The sequence below is a fragment of the Chenopodium album genome, chromosome 27 (genome assembly GCF_948465745.1).
Source record: "Chenopodium album chromosome 27, dcCheAlbu1.1, whole genome shotgun sequence".
Taxonomy (NCBI): Eukaryota; Viridiplantae; Streptophyta; class Magnoliopsida; order Caryophyllales; family Amaranthaceae; genus Chenopodium; species Chenopodium album.
The window spans coordinates 2404052-2425901 of NC_137860.1; the positions used below are offsets into that span (position 1 = coordinate 2404052).

The 21850-nt window shown below is 33.1% G+C and overlaps 2 protein-coding genes across 2 annotated transcripts; one reads left to right on the forward strand and one right to left on the reverse strand.

Moving 5' to 3' along the window:
• Nucleotides 1-805: 805 nt before the first annotated feature.
• LOC145621607 (putative BPI/LBP family protein At1g04970) lies at nt 806-9021 on the reverse strand. Its single transcript, XM_081676333.1, has 6 exons — nt 8543-9021; nt 6888-7027; nt 4328-4751; nt 2988-3236; nt 1801-1926; nt 806-1400 (listed from the first exon to the last, which is right to left on the reverse strand). The coding sequence occupies exons 1-6, from the start codon at nt 8981-8983 to the stop codon at nt 1212-1214; spliced, it is 1569 nt and encodes a 522-aa protein (XP_081532459.1). The 5' UTR covers nt 8984-9021; the 3' UTR covers nt 806-1211.
• A 3645-nt stretch (nt 9022-12666) lies between these two features.
• Nucleotides 12667-21835, forward strand: LOC145620472 (uncharacterized). The gene is made up of 11 exons (XM_081675154.1): nt 12667-12849; nt 15689-15822; nt 16211-16292; nt 17894-17964; nt 18267-18368; nt 18482-18571; nt 19147-19221; nt 20519-20551; nt 20685-20765; nt 21218-21274; nt 21353-21835. The coding sequence occupies exons 1-11, from the start codon at nt 12789-12791 to the stop codon at nt 21530-21532; spliced, it is 966 nt and encodes a 321-aa protein (XP_081531280.1). The 5' UTR covers nt 12667-12788; the 3' UTR covers nt 21533-21835.
• The last annotated feature ends 15 nt before the right edge of the window (nt 21836-21850 follow it).

Below are 21850 nucleotides of genomic sequence, written 5' to 3' on the forward strand. Positions count from 1 at the left end.
AGAAAAGTGTTTAGAAACATTGATATATACTCCGTAGTTTTATGTGGACCATGTGGTGGGATAAGGAGTGATAAAAGTGAAAATTTTCTATGCCATTAAAGGAATAAAACAAAAGTGAAAGATAAAAGTACGAAACAAAATATAAATGAGCTCAATATATTGACTCCATTGACTCTAAATCGACATCTTTGAGAGCTCTTTACCTTCTTCGCCTTCACCTTCTCTTATTTGCACTTGTCCGTGAATAGAATTCATTGACAATTATCTATACTTAGCATAAAAAATGGTAGCGACTTAAAAAAAAAAAAAAAAAAAAAAAAATTCCTTCATCCGTTTCATATTGTTCCTCACTTATAATCTGTTTAAAAAAAAAAATTGGTCAAAGTGGTAAGAACAAAAATAAAACGAAGGGGGTAATCCTTTAGAACAGAAAGGATAGCAGCAATGCAATAGAGCATAATTCAAAGGTTGGCATTAAAAATTCATCATTCTTCTTTGCAACCACAGTCGCCACTGCGGGCAAAAAATCCACAGTGGCCACAGCGGGCACAGACCACTGCCTCATAAATAGCGGATCAAACAATATCCAAGATTTTGAACATATGATGCACAGGTTTATGTGAATTATGATTTCTTGCAATGGGGTTGAAGTGTGGTTTCTTTCAAATACTGGGGATTCTTATTGTAAATATCAACTAGAGAAAGTATACTCCAAGATAATCTACTTTAAAAGTTTAAGGTTTAACAAATGTTTGGTGCCAAAATAGTAAAATACTTGCCAAATCAAAGTATATACTTGCATCTATTTACCCAAAAAGTTCCAAATGATACTCCATAGCATTTTTAGTGTATTTACAATTTGATAACGGTACTTTTCTAATGAGTTAAGAACTGTAACATGCTAAAAAAATTTATGAGAACAAAGCTTATGCATAATTTACATATGAAACACAGAGATTACACTTGCGGAGCATGATCATATCATCATACCCATATATATACAGTATGTTAATTCATATATGAAGTACAAAGAGCAAAGCTGCCTCCGTTTTCATACACAACTGACAACGTAAGGTTACGTGGTCTGCAAGGCTCCCAGCTAATTGTATACAGGATCAAAATGTATGCGGCTTTACACATTACCCACATACACTGTAGCAAATAGCAATTCCTCTGATTCTGAGTTGACATAAAATCCTATGATATCTGTTTCAAAGCCTGACATGATCATCTGACTCCGAATATGCTACGTCGCTGCAAACAATGAGACTTGAGTCTAGGTAATTTGTTATGGCATTTTCAAGGGTAAAACCGTGGAACATGGGCAATGTAAACCCTTTCCAAAGACGTGCGTTGGCATATGGTACGAAAACTGTTTCAACCACTGTCCGTATAATAGGCTGCAAACAAAAAAAAACGGGTCAATTCCCAAATGCAGACTAAAAAAGTTTCAGTCATCCTAGCCTTATAGTCATGTAGATCTTAGGATACCAAAATTCAATTCAAATTTTAAGTCTTCAAAAATAAAGTAGAAGCATAGCAGAACACTCATGACTAGCACACACCACAAATATCAATATTCAGTATTATGAAATTTAGATCAACAAAATGACTAAATCTGTCAAGTTTGGGTCAAATATTCATAGAGGTTTGCATTTCCTCTAGATATCTATCCAGTCAATAAATAGATGTAATTTTTATGATACATTAGAAAGTACTATTTATTCACAAATACCTTGAGGAAAACCCGAAAGCAAACAATTTTTACAAAACTGTAAACACAAGTTGAATGACATTTACCTGTATCAAAAACATCTTCAGATTACCAATCTTACTCCACTTTAATGCCATTTTGAAATCATCCACTTTTACCTTGCCCCCAAGATCATTACCTCTTATTCTTACAAAGCCAGAAGCATGAATTTCCTAAGACAAATACACAACGTGAAGTGAACAACATAACTCATGATGTGAAATAAAAAGCCAGCTAAAGCAACTGATGTGACAGTGCAGGCAATAACTCCAATTATAGGCGCTCAACAAAATGATCAATAAGCTTATAAGCTTGCATGCTTAATCTAGAAAGTGCAAAAGATTGATACACACAGGAATTTTACGCTTCACATGCAACAAAGATATCTACAACATTCACATGTTATTAAGCACAAAGATAAAACAAAATGTATAGTACTCAAGAATTCTACACCCCTACTTGGATTCTGAGTTATAATCACTTGCTTAGATGTCTTTCAAATGAAACTAAAAAAGCCTCTATGCATATTACTCATTTAAAGCAGCCATACTCTGAACTAGCACTAAGAAAACTGCCAGGTCATTTAAAGTGTAACTACATTCCTAATTGGAATTTTGGATCCAATTATTTAAAATTATAATCAATTATTTAAATGTCCTCCAAATGGATCTAAAAAAACCTACCCTCTAAAGATCTATGCATATTAGTCATAACTCCTGCAATATCCTCCCCAAACCAAAACAACCTTTAAATACCAATTAGTTTGTCTTTAAAAAAAAAAAAGTACCAATTAGCTTAAAAGAGCCCCTCAATCCAACTGTAACTACTATCAAACACCATTTAAACTACAAAAAGGAGCTTCTAAGATCTAAATCAAAAACAATCTCAACCAAAGTGCCTGCTAAGCTCGGAAAGATCTAAATCAAAAACAATCTCAACCAAAGTGCCTGCTAAGCTCGGAAGCTCTACTCTTGCCCCTTTAATTCTCTATCCCCATAAGATACAGTAGCTCAAGAAAATATCACAAAAGGTCATGACAGCTGTGCTTAAGCATCATGTAACATTATATTTTATATTTATAATTATGGTTGCCAGATCACGCAAACAGATTTCAATATGCATACAACATAAAAGTAATAGGTCATGCACCTAGTCAATCATTTAAAAAACTAATTGCTATAGAACAAAGAGCATACAAATAGTCAGCTAATTAGCCCAAGTTGGAAAAACTGACCAGTAATATGCATGCAACTGGTATTACTTGCCCACCTTCTAAGACGTCAATTATCAAGTCCACATTGGCAATAATGTCAATGTTTTGGGGGGAAATCCTTACAATTGGAGGAGAAACGAAAGAGACATTCAAATTCATATCATCTTTTGGGTACTTCTTATAAAGCTGAGGAATAATAAACCTCCAACCAGCAGTGTTCAGGAGAGCCTGATCTGGTATCTTATCCACAATCCATTGCAAGTAACCTGCCTAGCCACAAATACATATCTAATCAGTTTGATCAGCCAACAAGTTTTAGTTGTAAAATGAAAAGACTTTTATGCTATATAATGATTATAATCACACATAAAATGACAAAATCACCCTTAATTTAATGTGGGAATTAATTTATAAGCTCAAAAAGAAAGTAGTAATCATTTATATCAACGATCAAATTGTCATTGCTGGGGAAAAGGAATTCTCCTTATCATACTATCATAGTCATTTACAAAAATCATTCATTTCCCCTCTTTGTTTAGTATTTAAAATTCATATCATAAATATCTCATTGAAGTTCTTTTATAAACGCTTTAATGGCTTGACTAAAATCCCCTTGAATTAAGAAAATGCTGTCATTATTGTCTTCATGCTGGAAACAAAATATGTAATCACGTAGAAGATTCTTGCTTTCATTTGTTTTGACTCAAGCCAATTCAAAATGTTAGCATAAGAGTACATCTAGATTCATAGCAAAGCCACTATTCATATGTATAACCAATCTGCACATGGAAAACACTTGCCATACGTCAATTGTATGATTAATCTCATCCCATTTTATCTCTTGAACTCCATTCATTCACTGGTATTTTCATTTAGTTTCACAGCTCCAGTCACTGGAGCTAAGGTTTTCACTTGAGTTCTAACTATAGGTCACCCCTTTGATAGGACATCACTCATATTTGGTTGTTTGTATGCAGAATTGAAAAATCCTTCACAACTTCAATCTGTTAATAAAATCAACATACTTTCCAGGAAATTTTATTATAAGAAATGCTCTTTTATTTGAGGCATATTCAAAATTGTAAGAATTGCATAATCGTCGATAAATGATGACAAATTTGATGACAAATTGGCAAGCAACTCAGAACAATTTGATGACAAATTAATTTTTCTACAATCAAAAGTAGAAAGCTCAAATCAACATATATAGGTCATGCTCACTTTTCTGCTTTCAAGCCATATTTCAAGCTCCGCCCGGGATGAGAAGTCACAAGTTTTTCATAGCTATTCAACATAGAGAAATGCAAAGGGGAAACAAAATCTGAATACAAACACGTGAATCAATCTAAATTTGAGCTTACCTCGAAGTACAAGTTGGAAGCTGAGTGAAAAATGGCTTCATCAATCGATATTCCTACCATTCTTGATGAATCACGACAAGATAAAGCCTGCACATGCTCCTCATAGGAATTATAGGAATTCAATTTCCACTTTTGATCTGTTGGAGTGAAGGAACCTTCTTTATGAAATAAATGGTCCTTGTATTTGTATTCCAATGCTTGATCTCTTCGAGTGAATAAACCATTGATCTCAAATCCAATTGAAGAATTACTCAGGACTAAATCATTTACAAAAGTGACATTCAAGGACGCAACATCATCAACTGGTATCTGTTTTGGTAAGCTTTCAAGAGACAAAGCGAGCTTTAAAATTGCTTCGTTAAGTTTCTTGGTAATAGCTTCCTCCACTGCAGATTCAATTTGTCCAGCAAAAACATCTACAACCCTTGAAAGAGTGAAGAAGTGAGAAGTTAATATTGTCAGAACTCAGAAGACTCAAAGCTGATGCAAATTTAATTTATAACTGGTCATATCAACTCTTTATTATCTGACATCGGCCAATATTTTGGCATTCGTGCGAAGATAGGCTTCCTCCGTTTTCTATTAGATGAAACACTTCTATTTTTACACTAATCACACATTTTAATTCCTTAAATTTTGCTCATTTACACATAATGAAAAATAAATTTAAAAAAAGTAAAACGTTTTGACTACCTAATCCACTTTGACTAATGTTAGTGATTTACACATAAGACAAATAAAAATCTTGTAGGTACTGCTAGGAATCGTCTCAATGAATAGTTAATCAATATTCAATTGTTATAATTTATATTTATTGATATTATTGGACAAAGTTATGCATTGACAAGCATGAAAAGAAAAGAGTTTCACCTAAATAAAAATAGAGAAAGCAGACTTAAGAGCAGAGTTGTTTCTACATTTAAAAGTAGAGAGCTAGCCATCATAGAGAAGAAGTGTAGTCAGCCTATTTCTCAAGTGGAGACAAGTCAATAAGTAACTCTCAAGATATGGATTATGGAAAGTCATCAGCGGAAAATGACTAGACACACTTTACTTTCAAAACGAGATGAGCTACTTGCACAATAACTTGTTACACAATTGACTCCAAATTCCAAAAAGAGAGTTCAATGCTTAAATCATTTTGGTTTTTTTCCTTTCTACAAAAAAAAAAAAAAAAAAAAAAAAAAAAAAAAAAAAAAAAAAAGCAATTTCAGGTTAGTACTTTATCCTACCCTTCGATTTTTTTTTCTCTCTCTCTTCATTGCTCCTCCTGCCATCCTTTTCTTCTTTCTTCGTTTGTTATCACTTCTTCTACAAATTTTTTAGTGTTGTTCCTGTTTAATCCATTTTTCATATTTATTTTTAATCTGGGTAATGGGTGCCACACAAAATTAATAATTTGAGACAGTCACGTGGCTGCTCCCTCCCCTCATCTCTATTTCTCTTTTTTATTTTTAATCTGGATAGTGAGTGGCATACAAAATTTATAATTTGAAATAGTCGCATGGCTGCCCCTCCCCCTCCCCTCCCTTATTCTCTTCTCTATTCTTTTTCCTTTATATTTTTCAATTTAAAATAAGGTATTCTAATAATCTAATTCACTTATTTAGACTTATACATTTGCCTAACACACTGCGCTCAGGCTCCAGGGACCTTATGTGCCTTGCATCTTTTAAATATAGCAGATTGACAGGGGAAAGGAATGTAGTACATTGCTCAGAGATAACAGTGGTTGGTTTTACCTTTTTTTTTTTTTCTTTTTTTTTTTTGTGAGTATGGGAGGTAGAGCCTCATAGTTTTACATTTTGTGAGAGAACAATCCTCTCAATTGCTTGTAACTATCCTCTATTGTTATTGTTTTCCCATTATTACCCCTCGTCTTCATATTTGTTTCTAACCCCACTCCGTTACTGGACTACCAAAAAGGTAGGTAATGGAGCCTCTTATTTTTAAGATTTCTATCCAAAGCTAATCTGATTCTTAGCATGTTTGTCCAAATTTGCAATACAAGTCAGAAAGTCCATCCTTCAAAAAGGTCATGTACAGAAGATATATGTACAAGATGTGTATACTACGGTGGATGTAGGTAGATTGGTAGCACAGGAAGATATAGAATCTTCATTGGAGAGATATATGGTTGTACTGCAGTAGGATAAGATGGAGAACTGACAATGGTGATTGGGCTATGTTCAATGCTAACATCAGAAAATGTCGGGTCATATAATGGAGAGTAGAAAATTGAAGATTTTTAAAAAGAAACCGGAAAGACCTGAGATAACTTGGACAAAAGGGGTAAAAACAGGAACTGAGAACAATTGGATTGATAGGGGAGAATGAATAAGAAAGGTTTGCTTTAACAAATAACGTAGATGTCATCTTGTCCTTTGCAACCAACTCTATCCATCTGGGATCAACAATATGACATTGTTGTAGTAGTTGTTAGCCATACAGATTTATCATATAACTAATGATTTGATAAACAAATCTAGATGCACAAGAATATAAATGATGGACAAATTTCACTTAAATATATCACCGCAAGAAGTTAAAAGATAAATACCCTTGATAAAGCCAAGATGCACCTCCATCCAATTTGATAGAGAGATCTTCAACAAAGCAACCACATTCAACAGGAGACAGTTTCAGACTTCCTTCTTGGATCTCCAAATACAAGGTGAGGCCCACTTGCATCCCTTCTACCTTTTATATAACAAATATTTACAGAATAATTAATATGGAATTACTAGTCATATAGTTGAATGGACTAGATAATTGACCTAATCAGGAAATTTTTAGCAAGTCAACTTCAAAAAATGTGTTTTGGATGTGAGTAGACTGGCCCAAACTGGAAGACATCATAGATGATGCTTGTATAGATATATGATCACCCATCAACATATGTCAAATCATATAAAGAATAATTAGAATTTGATATTAGTTACAACTTCAATTCCTTATTTTTCTTCCAACCTCTATTTGATGTCCAAAAACTTTCTTCTCAATCATTTTGAGTTTAAGATAACTATATGACTTCCTCCATCAACCACCTTCTTCTTCTTCGCTCAAGGGGCAATGAGGCGATTAAGGTCCTACTGCGCCTAGGCACGCTTCAGTGCACTTCTTTGAAGTGAGGCACACGGTATAAAAAAAATTAAAAAATTTCTTACGCACGCCTCATTGTATGGGCCTCGCCTAGAGCAATAAAGGCGCTCTACCCTAATTGCCTAGGTGCGTGGTGTGCCTTTTTGTACACTGACATAAAGGTAGTTTTATTATTGAGCTCATTGCATCTAAGAACATGCTTCAAGTCAAGAGGAAGACTGTTTGGTGGAGACAGCATGAATTGAAAGATAAAAAATGTTGAGTGTTTTCCTAAGGTCACTAAAAATCTGCTTAGCATGACCAAATACTTCACCTTACAGTTTTTACGGGCCACTTGCTGGAGTCACGAATCCCACACTCTAACGTTTCAGATAAACATGATGGACAAAACTAACAGAAAAGTTTCCAAAACTATCTATCCGTATTCATATTAAAGCAAGGTCTGAGAAATTAAACTACTATGAGACATTGACACCAATTTAGCCATAAACAAGACTCTCAAAATGTAACAAATACTTCAATTCAATCCATAAATCAGTGTTTTGGTAAGTACTGCCCTCCCATAAAAACTTTAGTAGAGACTGAAAGGACACAGAAATCGAGTCCAATTGACAACAGATACATAATTATATTCCAATATAAACAAAAGAAAGCAGCAAATTTCACATTCAAAGGCTTATACTATAGTCATCATTTATCCAATGTAAATGGACTCAACTACCCCAAACTCCGCCTTACGGAGACAGTACCAACATCGGACGTCTGGACAAGATAAATTTATTTTTATTGTTCTGGGTAAGAAGAATGACCCTAATGACCATCAGCCACGATGCTTGAGAGTAAAGGGGAGGTAAATTCCTACTCCCAAACAAACATAGTTGGTGGGGTTCGAGCTTGTCAGTTGTCACAAGGTGAGTTCCCCACCAGCTCCACCAAGCAAGCTTGGCTACCAGCCTACCGCCTTACCGGGCATGATAATTGATCAGTATCATAACATAACAATTACATCAATCAACACAAAACACAGTACACATACAATCAATCCAATTCCAATCAAAGAAAAATAAGCTAATTCCAAGTCCAAAATCAGAAAAACCAAAAATTACAATTTACCTGAATAGAAGCAAACCCATGATCAGAAAAGTGCAATGGAAAAAACCAACCAGAAGAATAAGAATAATACCAATCCAAACTCATATTAGCAGTAGCCCCAGAAACAATAAACGCAACACCGGAGTCTCCGGGGGTAATATGGGAATTAGAAACCCTGATTTGGTGAAGAGAGAGGTTGGATAATCGAACAAAGACATTCCCAAGAAAGGGTATTTGAATAGATTGCTCAATTTGAGGGATTTGAAGTGGGGTTAAAGTGGTGATTGCTTTGGAAATTAGCAAGTCTTTGAGAAAGTTTAAACCTTTGGTTGAAATTAGGAAGGAGAAGTATGAGGGTTCACCGGAGAAGGTGGTGGTTATTGCGGTGGTGGAGGGTGGTGGTGGGAGGAGGAGGGTGGAGGAGAGGAGGAGGAGAGGGAGGAGAAGTGGTGGGAGTTTCATGGGAAAGTCAAAGGAGAGAGAGTTAGAGAGATGGCGGTAAACTCAATGAAGGAAGGAAAGAAAGAGTTGGTTTTTTCTAATCTTTGTTTGGGAATTGAGGATTGAGATTATAGGGGGAGGAAGGGAGTGTAAGCGCGATTAATTGGCTGTTAGTTGGTAATTGTTTTATTTAGGGCATGTAATTGAATTGAACTGAACTGAATTGTTGAACTGAAATAAAATTAAGCTGAAGAGAACCGGCCTCGAATCGAGTATATTGTAAAGGCTAATAGAGGATTTGTTTGTGAAAGTGTAATCTTGCATTGCTTGTTTAGGTTTAATAATCCTAAAATTCCTTAATAGATTTGGGTATTTATTCAAGTATATATGCACGAATCTCGGAAATATGGCTCATGGCATGACAATTTTTCGCACTGCGTACTTCCAAGTCATTCATAAACATTTTCAGTACTATTTTCACACAAATGGCCAAAATTGTGGCAAAAAAAAAAATCAAAAAATAAAAAATTTATTAATGAGAATTTTCCTTAATTTAAATTTCGAAAGCGGATTATGTTGTACTTATTTTCGATGGCTACCCAACGAGTATCGGTCGAAAGATTGTATGGTGTAATGATTTTTTTGAGGGAAATTATACTCACGTTATTTCTAGGAGCAGTCTCAAAGATGAACTCCGATCGAAGGTCATCTGTTGTCGGTCTAGTTGGAAGTTTAGTAGCTTGTTCGTGGCATATAGGCTTCATTTTCAACGATTGAATAGTTTTTAGCTGCTCACGTTTGTGATTTGTGATGACATCTTTGAGCTATATATTTTGTGAGGATGAATAGACATATCATGAGAAATTTATATATAATTTGCATTGATTTAATTTAAGGGAGGTTCATTCTAAACTAAAGGTCTGTTCTGATTGACTGAACTGAATATTTTATGAGAGAAAGAAATTAAGAATTGAACTGAAAATAATCTGAAGAGAACAGGCCCTAAGTCTATTATGTTTAGCATGTGGTTATAATTCATTCTCTTGACAAAAATTATCAATGAGAATATAGTATGTGAATTGATATTGGAATGGAGGAATATGTCAAAATAACATTTTTTAAAATTTTTACAATTAATTTGGAATAGAGGAAATGTGTCAAAATAACGATAGATCATTTCGTATTCTATCAACAATTCATAACTATGAATATTTGTCAACAAAATAAAATAAAATAAAATAAAACAAAACAAAACTATGAATACTAATGTATACTCTCTTTTTTTTTTTTGAAGCAAAATGTATACTCTCTTAGATCTTTTTAAATGTTACAATTTGATTGACACCAGTGGCGGATTATGAACCAATAAATATGGAGGGCCAAACTTTGTAACTTAACCTATAATTGAATGTTTGAAACTATATATATATTTGTAAAACACTAGCTATATCAATATTCTTGTAAAAATAAAATAAAATAATATTGGCTATATATAGATCATGTCCATAAACTCTTAAAATAATTACGAGGCTCGGACCCATACGAGCCCGATGAAGATCATCTCCTAATCGATACGTAGTTTAAAAAGGTTTAAATATTTGTTATAATTGTTATAAGATGTTCGTTCATCTGTTTTGATAATCATCTTAAAATTTCATCACTTGGAAAAAGATTTGTAAACACTAAATTATAATTAATAACTGAATAGCTATGATGATAAGACATGTATCTTAATACTTGTTGGTATCGAATTCAACTCATGAAATTCATCGAACAAACCCTTAAATAATGATTGAGAATATATTTAAACAAATGTAAATCCATATTTAAGCAAAATAAATACTCAAAATCAGATTTAAATGCACAATGTTACATATTTGATTTGCATACCATTCACAAATTTCTCAGGTTGATCCGATGTAATGATGAGCAGAAAATGATTTCATCTATTAAGAGTCCTACAATTGACGAATTCGGTATAGAAATTAAATGTTTTATGGGTTTTGGAAAATCCAATAGATTTGGCACAGCTGTACAGGCGTCATAGACACAACCCATTTTTTTTTTTAAAGTTGAGAACATTGTATTTTTGTCCCTGGAGTAAAAGTAATTGTTATTGTTCCTTTTTTCAATTTTCCATTTTTATTTATCAATTTTGTTTGTTTATTATTTTGCAACTATGTGTTTATTGATTCATTAAATACGAGTGACTAATTTTTTTTTATATATATGTCTTTCATATTAGAAACAATGTTTATTTTTAATGTCAAATATAATTGTTAAATGGGTTTGTTAGATATTGTTTCCATTTAAATACAAAACATGAAAACAATTTAAATTTAAATTAAATTAAATTAAAAACAGATTGTTGAAAAGTTACAGAGTAATGCAAAGTACATTGTATATGTCATTTCAGCCAAGATATCTAATGTATCGTCCTTATATACATATTAGGGAGTCCTACGCGCGCGATGCGCGCGGGGGTTAGCTCTTGCGGAGAAGTTGTATTGGCATGTATTTACACATTTGGTTTGGGTGGTAGACCTGTTAATTTTAATACATATTATTTGGTTTATGTGCCTACGTGGTGAATTTGTAGAAGTATAAGAAAGCTACCAAAATCTTATAAGACAATTATTTTTAAAACCCTCAAAAGTTTGACAGGTTATTTCAAAATTATTATTAAATAATATTTAATTGATTTGCATCCCTTCGTATTTTAAACTGCAATTATTAGTTTAGAACTCTTAATTAATTGATGCGCATGTTTCAATAATACTTAGTATAATATTTATAGTGTGTTTTTCTTCAAATGAATTTTTTGTGAGCTTTGATCATACGGAGTAATAATATGTAAAATGTTGTAGCTAAAAACTTAATAATGTAAATTCTTTAATGTTCTACGACGACCATCTAATATCTATATTAATACTAAAGCAATAACTAATTAGTTATATTTATCCTCTTAAATTCTCTCCATAATTAATACCATTTTTTCCCCCTAACATCTATTTCCCTTAATTTTAGGAGTTTTAAGTTCATTATACCTCTGTACTATTTAATATGAATCCCATTCAAATTCTATAACGTTAGTTGTTTATATGTACATTTCAAAAGTTAATAAACCTTAGCAATAGTTGCAATTGAAGGACGACAAGATAGTAAATAAGAAGAGCAACTATGAAAGAGTAAAAAATAAACAGTCTCTTGGTAATAAATCATCTCTTCGTACATACATTTTTTTTTTAAAAAAAAAAAAAATAATAATAATATCATATGAAGTGTAAAGCATTAGAATTTTTTTTTATTAAAAAAAAAAAGCATTACATGTTTTTTGTTAAAAAAAACCGAATTAATTGATGATATATGTTTAATGAAAAAAAACATTAAACGTATTAATGATAGTAAACATATTATTGAGGGTAAAAAAACATGCCACGCACATGACTAGGTCAACGCCGGATAAAGTGGTCAACATTCATTTTCCGGCAGTTGGTGGTAAGTTGCAACAAAAATTTCAAAACCGGTGGTATTTCACAACATTTTTTTTAAAAGGTGGTCTTTTTGCAAAAAAACAAGATTTAAAAGGTAGTTATATGCAAAATTTCCTGATCAATAAACTGGATTAAATAATTAAGTTCCCCAAAAATAAAGGGGAAATACAATTTGTTCGGACAGAGTAATATCATGATTTTTTGTTATACTTTTAACAACTGGTTTCAAAGCTTGGTCTTTTACTTTAACTTTGAAGCTGTGATCGAAACGCCATTACAAGTCCTTTCAACCCCACCAAGATTATGCGTGAAACCTGACCTCAATTTCGGCGATGGCGATGGCGATGCAAACTGGGGTTGCCCCTTCCAAAGTTCTTATTCTTTTGGGAGCAGGTTTCTTCTTTCTCTCTTTCTTAATTTTTTGAATTACCCCTTTTTCAGATTTCTTTGTTCTATCAAACCTAATTCAAATTTCCATTAATTTGATTGCCCCACATCTTAAAATTTGTAATAGCTTTATTAATTTAACCCAGTTTCTTGTTTTCATTTCTGGTTTTTGATATAATTCATAGTTTTATGTCCAATAAAGTCAATTTCTTTGGAATGTTGTGTATGTTACGAAAATAATGATTGTCTAGAAATTTGAACTATTGTATGAAGGTTATGATTGTATTATTTGAGTAATCAGATTAACACCTATCACCCATGGTGGTTAGATTAGGTGAAAGCTGTGAATATAGGTGCTGAACTACAGGGGTGGGGTGGGTGGGTCGAGGCCTTTGGGGGAAGGGGTAGAATCGGAGATAATAATTTAGACAGTACCGGATTATCATGGATTCTGGATGTAGGTAAGTTTGTAGCTTTGATGTCATAGTTCGTAGTTACTTTCCTGAAGAAGAAAGCTTCATTGGGTTAATCTTCAATTAGTAAATATCTTTAGCTGAATGTATTAACCATAAAATATTCAAGAGTAATTTACTACGAAGTAATATACAACTAAAATTATAAGAAATTGTAATTTAATATTCTTTAGATAAAGGTACTTTGTTGAATGACAAAGCTTCGTTATTCATCTAAAGATATCTACAATAGTAATATGCAACTAGAAATATTTATGGTCAAACTAATGCATTGGCAAACATGCTTAGGGAGCAATTTTTTTTTTGCACTCCAACGCCCCTCCTAATCTCCACCATTCTTATTATACATGCATCAAAGTGGGAATAAGACCAAAGCATCCATTTGTATCCCCTTGACTTGTTTTTTGTGACTTAACTTACATTATGGATACATTACATACTTCCGCATGCCAAATAAAACATAAACATTGCCATGTCACATGTAGTCTACGTTCACTTTCACAACTTAGCGTTGTGGATTTTCTACTAATACAACTTTATGAAGCCTTAAGGGGGCCCTTACAAGACTTAGGGCTTAGCTCATTAAGAGGACCCTTGCAAGACTTAGGGCTTAGCTCATTAAAAGGACCCTTACAAGACTTGGGCTTAGCTCAGATCCATGCATTACAAGTAAAACATTGCCATGTCACATGTAGTCTACGTTCACTTTCACAATTTAGCTTTGTGGATTTTCTACTAATACAACTTTATGAAGCCTTAAGAGGACCCTTACAAGACTTAGGGCTTAGCTCGTGAAGAGGACCCTTGCAAGACTTAGGGCTTACCTCATTAAGAGGACCCTTACAAGACTTAGGGCTTAGGTGAGATCCATGCATTACAAGTAAAGGGGCTATCAAAATTACTCTTGCGGTGTTATTGTGTAAATGCTGCCAAGAGTTAATTTAGAAGTTCAAGAAAAAGGGAACCACGATAGGTTAAATTAGATAATAAGATATGGTGGGAAGTTTTTTTCCTTGTTGAGGCTCCACTTTCTAATATCCTTACATTCTGTATCACTTCTCTCTTATTTATCCTTTCTTTATATTTTTGTAATCATTGTATAGTAGTGTTAGCAGACCCCAAACTATTTTGGGACTAAGGCTTTGTTGTTGTTGTTAGCCAACCCCAAACTATTTTGGGACTAAGGCTTTGTGTAAATTTGACACTATCATATAATAATTTTTGCTACAATTAAAATAAGATTACACAATTAGCAAAATCAATTGATCCAAATGTAGCCATAATGATATTTGAATGACACTAGTACATCAAAATCACCCCAATGCCGTCTAGGGCATACTAAGGAGTTTAAAAAAACACAAATTTACCCCCTTTCAATAGAAATTGTATATCTTACTATAAGATCCTTGGCCCAAATGATAATAAGTTGATAGCAGTCTTCACGTGGAATAATTAATGCAATGTTAGGGTTTGTTTTTTACTTTGTGTAAATTTGACACTATCATATAATAATTTTTGCTACGGTTAAAATAAGATTCGACAATTAGCCAAAATCAATTGATCCAAATGGAGCCATAATGATATTTGAATGACACTAGTACATCAACATCACCCAAATGCCGTCTAGGGCATACTAAGGAGTTTAAAAACACAAATTTGCCCCCTTTCAATAGAAATTGTATATCTTACTATAAGACCCTTGGCCCAAATGATAATAAGTTGATAACAGTCTTCACGTGGAATAATTAATGCAGACATATTAATGAGTCATTTTGGCACAGTCCATTGTATTTGAAAGCCATAGAATAGTTGATGTTTTGGATCCATTGTAAAGTGACACCTCAGATTAATTTTTTTTTTTTTTCTTTTTCTGGTGGGGATTAGATATGGTCTAGTTCTGTATGATCGTCAATGCAATGATTGTTTGGTTGTTGATGTTTGATCCACCAATTCTTTTGTTGGGTGCTTGTGTGAAGCTTGTGATTGTGAGTAGGAAATAAAGTAAAATCAGATTGTTCTTTCTTCTGTTTAGTGCGGTGAAAAAACTCGTAAGAATCCATGTGTAGGGCTATCAGCCTATTACTCTGGCCCCTAAGAGAAAAGGGTGTAAAGCATGTTCCGGCCTGGTCTAGGATTCAAGGAAGAATGTATTTGTTTGGCTTTTATATTAATGTTATCATGAATATACATTGTAGTGCAATATGTTTTTGAGCTAATGATCCAGTTAAGTGTAGACTTTTGTACATGAGGAGATTTGTCTTCTTTTTCATATTGCTTTCATTGCCGAGACTACAAGCACTACAATATTCAAATTGTTTCTGTTGAATCATTCTAATTAATTTGGCCTTATATTTTTTTTTCTTGCACAATAGGTTTGACTGGTTCAGTAATTCTGAAGAATGGACAATTATCTGATGTCCTTCTGCAACTTCAGGAATTCATAAAAGGCATCAATGATGTTGATATCTCGTCAACCACAATTGATCCAGCACTTCTTGCAGCACAGGTAATATTGGTTTTCCTAAGATGAGCTAGAAGGAAAAACTAGTGGTAGATAAGATTTGAGAAAGTAAATTTTTTGGGGGGGCCCTTTTTTACTTATGGGATCACTTAAGTACCAAACTTTATGCAATGAATATTGTAACATAAGAGAGATTATTAAAATTTTTGGTTTTCACCAATGTAAAATGCCAGTATGAGTTGGTCAAAATGCATCATGTGGCTTCAATTGATTGCTTTTGAAATTTTGTCGATTTTCATCTGCAAAGAAGGTTATTTAAGCTATAAAGAATACCAACAAATAATATTTAAATCCATGGAAATGACTCAATGAGCTGTTGATAATAGTGTATAAATTTCTATAGCGATTTACTTGCTGCTCTTGTTACCTTCAGGTTCGGCAATTGGCTCAAGAGATTAGGGAGTTGTCCCTATCAAATCCCATTACTATTATGAATGGGAGCTCTGGTTCTAGTGGTAAGTTGGTCCTCTTTTATGATTCTTTGCTATCTTCTGAGAATCTGCTTGACCTTTTTATTTCTTCTGAAGGCAGTAATGCTGTTCTTTCTCACTGTGTTAGATTAATAAAAGGAAATTTATTGATGCAAGTGAGTCATCCATTTGGACTGTCATTTATCTACTTTCATTAGATTTTCATGTTATTTGATTACAACCTATTATAGTCACTTGCTAGATTAGCCCCTTGCGTTGCATGATTTAATTAATTTTTTTTGGAAAGATATTAGTTACTTTTTAATTGGGAAAAGTATAGTCACAATTTCATTTTTTAGTTACAATTTGCCAGTCTTAAAACTTGGAAAGACATATTTTGGGGAAAATAAGAGATGATGTCATCAGTAGTCTAGGTGGGATTTTATTTGATGAAAGGTTGAAACATGTTTAGTAATGGGTGATCTTAGTAATAGTTATACATTGTACATAATAGCATAGAGAAAAATTAGATCGGTTACTACAGGCTGTCAAACCATAGTTTAAAGGTTTTTTTGTGGTTCAATGTCTCTATTCCTTTCTTCATTGGCACATAATCTCTTTCAAGTTGCGGTGCAATCTCTATGTTGATTTCTTAGGTTTTGTGTTTGTGTTTAGTTCACCATGTTTAAGGACCTTACTATTTATTTCAGATAAAATAAGTTTAGATCTATTTTATCATTTTATATGCGTTATTTCATCGCTAAATATCTTTAAATCCGTATTGAAAAACATTATGAAAATTACATATTTAACACATTTTGAATAAGACCTCTTTTGATATATTTCTTCCTTATGGATTAGCGTATGTTTAAGGTCAAAGTTTAATTGGATAAAAAAAAATGTTTTTATTAGATTAAAAAAAAAAAAGAGTTGAAATCAGATATAAAAAGATAAGGTGAACTAAACATAGCCTTAATACCACTTCCTATGATTAATAGACAATAATTTCAAATATTATTGACAAATATTAACACTGTGAGAGTGTGAGGTTTGTTTTCCTAGTCGAGAGAGATTGATAATGGCAGAGTTATGCTTCCATCTTTGTCATATATTGACTTTATTACTCGCTCCGCTTTTTTTAAATGTTACACTTTGACCGGCACATAGTTTTAGGCAATTTAGTTGACTTAAATAAAATAAGAGGTAAGTGGGGTAGTTGGAGTATTTAAAACTTGTAAAAGAAAGATAGTGGGTTAATATTTGATTGAAAAGTAATGAATGTGAGATAAATGATATAATAAAAAAGTAGTAGTGAATTTGGGTGGGGCCCCATGAGAGGAGAGATATATTATATTTTAATGTAGCTTTTTGCCAAAAAAGGAAGTGTAACACTTATTAAAACACGGCCGAATTTGGTAAGTGTAACACTTATTAAAACACGGAGGGAGTGGTATCATTTTACTCCAGGGAAAGGGAGTCTTCATATTCTGCTAATGAAGCACTTTGTATCAGAGTATTGGACTGCTGTTGCTGAGTTTGTTCTTTATTATACAATTGTACTCTTCTGAGTTTTATTTCCTAAGATGTCATTTCACCTTTTTCTGTGACTAATGTATTATACCCTCGTTTCTTCTTGCTAAATTTAGGGGGCTATGGTTCCTATTTGGTGCCAGCTGCTGCTGTTGGAGCAATGGGATACTGTTACATGTGGTGGAAGGTCTATTTTTTACTCAATATCCTACATGCCATGATAATTCATTGTTATAATGTTTCTACTTTTGCATAAAAAAATATTGTTTTTCTACTTGCTGTAAACTTGTTTATCAGATTAATTACCCATGCTGTCAAACTTATGAGCTTTTAGTGTCAGTTGATAATCTTTTCTCTATTTTGAATTGTTTCCAAGTTCTTTCGTAAACTCTATATCTTTTGAGTTTTTTTTTTTTTTTTTTTTTTTTTTTTTTTTTTTTTTTTTTTTTGTCTTTTTCTCCTGTAATGTGTACTGTACCATCATTGCAGGGATTTTCATTTTCAGATGTCATGTTTGTTACAAAGAAAAATATGGCAAATGCTGTTGCTAGTGTTTCGAAACAGCTGGACAACTTGACTGATGCATTGGCAGTTAGTTTCATCTCCACTTGGTCAATATTTAGACTTTAGACAGTTTAGAGTTATTTGCTTTCAAATTTCTTCCCATAATTTTTATTTTAACTCCTACTTGCTGGCACTTGTAGACGACAAAAAAGCATTTATCAAAAAGGCTGGAGACCTTGGATTGGAAGCTGGAAGAGCAGAAAGAGATCTCTGGTCAAATACATAATGATGTATGGATTTTCAATTAAATAATTTCATTTAGTAATGTAGCTCAAACCAATTCAAAATATGACATGTCCTGAAAAAAGTTGGTCATGAACAAGATTTCACGATCACTTGAATAAGCTTGAAAAAAACTGAGTCCAACCTGATCGAATCCGTTTTCACCCGACTGATATTATAAGATTATGAGGATATATAAACACAATATGCCTTCAAACATTACAATTGTTGGGTATAACATTGTTTTGCTGGGACATGGGCTCTGTTCTCTTCAACTTATTTTGCTTGTAAATTTGTGTGTAATATTTTCTGGAAAAAAAACTTATTTTGTCTAAACCTATAGGAACTTTTTTTTTTTTTTTTTTTTTTTTTTTTTTTTTTTAAAAAAAAAAAAAACTTGTTTGTACTTAATAAGTAAAATAAGATGAAGAGAACAAGACCTATTTTTTTATGGTTGAATTTGGCTATAAGTAGATAACTTTATTATAAAATATAAAGTATTTTGTAGGTATCTGGACCATCATAAATTTCTTTTGACTCACATGATGGTCTTACTTTCTGTTCACTTTTTGTGCATATGTAGGTAATTGGTGTCAGGTCAAACATTTCCCAAATTGGTTTGGACATTGACTCAATCCGGGAGATGGTAAATGGACTGGTAAGGCGATCTCCTTTAGTTGATAATCCTGCTAATTGAAATCTGTTTTGTCACGGACCTGTTTTTTTTAAGTAAACTGTCGCTAAAGTTGCATCTTGAATAATCTTAGTGGGAAGTGGTTAGAGTTTAAAGTACTTGTGTTTCAGTACCTTGCTTGTGCAAAATATAATGTTTATGTTTGTGAAGATTGGGCTTTATCATAAGCATTTATATGTAAATTTTATTAGACTTTGAGATGAACAATTTTGCTAAAGTAAACAATTGTGAGTGTGCCTTGGAGAGAAACTCCCTTATTATCAAGGATTCTTTCACGTGTTGTCTTGAGGGGGAGTCAGGAGTGTTGGAACTTGGAAGTAGGCTGATCCATCGGTTAGAATCTATGCTATTTTGGAACATCTTCCATTTAATTTTCTTATGATGACAACTTTATTGGATGCTGTAGTTATGATAGGATGCAAAATTGAGGACTTGTAATTGTAATCATGTAATGACTTTGGTATATCCACGTTTTGATTTATATATACTCATATATATTCTTAATTACCTTTTGGAAGTTTTTGAGTTTCTTGAAGGAGCTCTTTGAAATCTTTAGGCCCTTGTATAATCACTATATTTCATATTGTATTCTCTGTGTGACTAGACATACCCTCACTCAATATTTCTTTCCTCGAAATCTTATCTTTCAATGCTGCACCCAGCAACTTCAAACAACTGTGATCTCTAAATTTAATTTAATCATTATAGATTCAGAAAAGTCCCAAAGTTTGAGAGATCCTTGAGCATGCAAGATGAAGAAAATGGGATTGAACAGCTCATTTTTAAAGCATTTGTTAATCCATGTGGGATGCTGACACTATAATTTGAAAATTATGGGATATTGGGTTTTATGTGATGAGATTGTATATATTTCATGGATGTGGCATCGAAGTTTTCCATGTAATATACTGACAAATGCTGCAATCTGTACTAGTTAGTATTGTCAAATACGGAGTACCCATTAGTAGGGCAACTAAAGAGTTACATTTCACTTCTAGAGTATAAAGGGAATAAATAAGCAAAATTGTTGAATTGGATGAAACGTGATGAAGTAATACTTCTAATTAGATGTAAGCATAAAGCTTGCCAAAACATAGCCAACCTATGTGGTTATATAAGCTGCTTCACTCTATTAAAAAAGTTCGGTAATACAGATTGTACTTGTTCATTTTCCTTTTGATTACTATATTATCTTGTAGTGTACCTGGGATCCACCAAATTGCTTTCATCTTATGGTAAATTTGTGTTCACGTGTTGACAGGAAGGAAAGCTTGAACTTCTTGAAAGTAAACAGGTTTGTGCATCTCTCATTTCAGGCGTCTGTGCTTAATGTTAAATTGCTTGCTTTTAGTTTTTATTTTCATTTATTATATTTTTATAATGATCCTGGAATAATTTATGGCCCATGTCTTCTTCCTATGCCACAGGACTTGACTAATTCAGGTGTATACTACTTATGCCAAGTAGCTGGAGGAATCACAGGAGGACTGAATGCTAAACTTGTTCAGGTTAGGGGTTCCTCCTTTTACCTTCTGATCTTTAGCCTTTAGAAGTGGCTGACTATTCCAATTCCCTTCTTTATGAATTGGAGAGGGCGGGGGGTTAACTTTCCATCAATCAAAGCCTTAATCCCATAAGGCTTTGATTGACTTTCAGTGACTGCAAAATAATGGCAAAATTCTTGTAGCTCGTGTATCTGTGTTTTCCTTGTTATACATGCAACTTCACTCTGGGTTTTGGTCTCAAATTGTGCAATAATTTGAAAAATCATTTCTGACAGAGAGGTCTGCATTTACTTAAGCTATTAATATATAGGCCTTCACCAACATACATGATGGGAAATCTGAACCACCGGGAGGAAATTTGAAGTGTTTTCTAATCAGAGTTATACATAGTATTAATCTAGAAATACACAGTTTTATTTGAATGTTTAATCTTTATTTTCGTCTTCTTTTGGTAGGACGTTGGATCAAAGCTTGACCCCCCAAAAGTTACATGTGAAGACAATTCTCGGAAGGTTTGTTAAGTTTCAGAGTTTCCATTGTACTCTTTTGATGAATCTGCATTTCTGATGTAATTCGCCACTTTTTTGCAGGGCTTGCAATTCTTAATGGACTCAACTATGTTCGAAAGTGTTGTGAGGAAACCAATAACAAGCTCCAAGGTAGATGATCTTGATTCAGTTGGTGTGAAAGCTGTTTCTTCTGCGAAAGTGAAAACAAGAATACACAGGTCCTATCCAGTTGGAATTTCTTTGGCTCATGACATTCTTTAAGTAAAAGTGAATATTCATCTCCGTTTTACAAATAGTTGTGTATACAGAAATATATTATTCTTATCGATGCTTATTGGGCTAGTTCCCTGCCTGAGGTGTATCTGATTTCTCTATTTATTGGTAATGTTATCTTGAATTTGTTGAAAGCTGTATATGTGAAAAAAAAGAATTTGGCAATTGCCACATTCGAGTCCAGACTTTATATATAGAAACTGCTTGAGCATGCCATTGTAATACACTGATAATCAGTTTTGTGATGATGCAGTTGTGCACAATAATAAGCGGGCATAGAGTTACTGCCAACACCCCTCTTCTTAA

Bases quoted from the DNA above. Each gene is read 5' to 3' on its own strand.
- LOC145620472 (XM_081675154.1), top strand. From the start codon at position 12,789: ATGGCGATGGCGATGCAAACTGGGGTTGCCCCTTCCAAAGTTCTTATT. The intron at 12,850-15,688 runs GTTTCTTCTTTC...CTTGCACAATAG, and splicing joins TCTTATTCTTTTGGGAGCAG to GTTTGACTGGTTCAGTAATT. The intron at 17,965-18,266 runs GTCTATTTTTTA...CCATCATTGCAG, and splicing joins ACTGTTACATGTGGTGGAAG to GGATTTTCATTTTCAGATGT.
- LOC145621607 (XM_081676333.1), bottom strand. From the start codon at position 8,983: ATGAAACTCCCACCACTTCTCCTCCCTCTCCTCCTCCTCTCCTCCACC. The intron at 7,028-8,542 runs GTAAATTGTAAT...GTTATATAAAAG, and splicing joins ATGGGTTTGCTTCTATTCAG to GTAGAAGGGATGCAAGTGGG. The intron at 1,401-1,800 runs GTAAATGTCATT...TTTTGTTTGCAG, and splicing joins TGAAGATGTTTTTGATACAG to CCTATTATACGGACAGTGGT.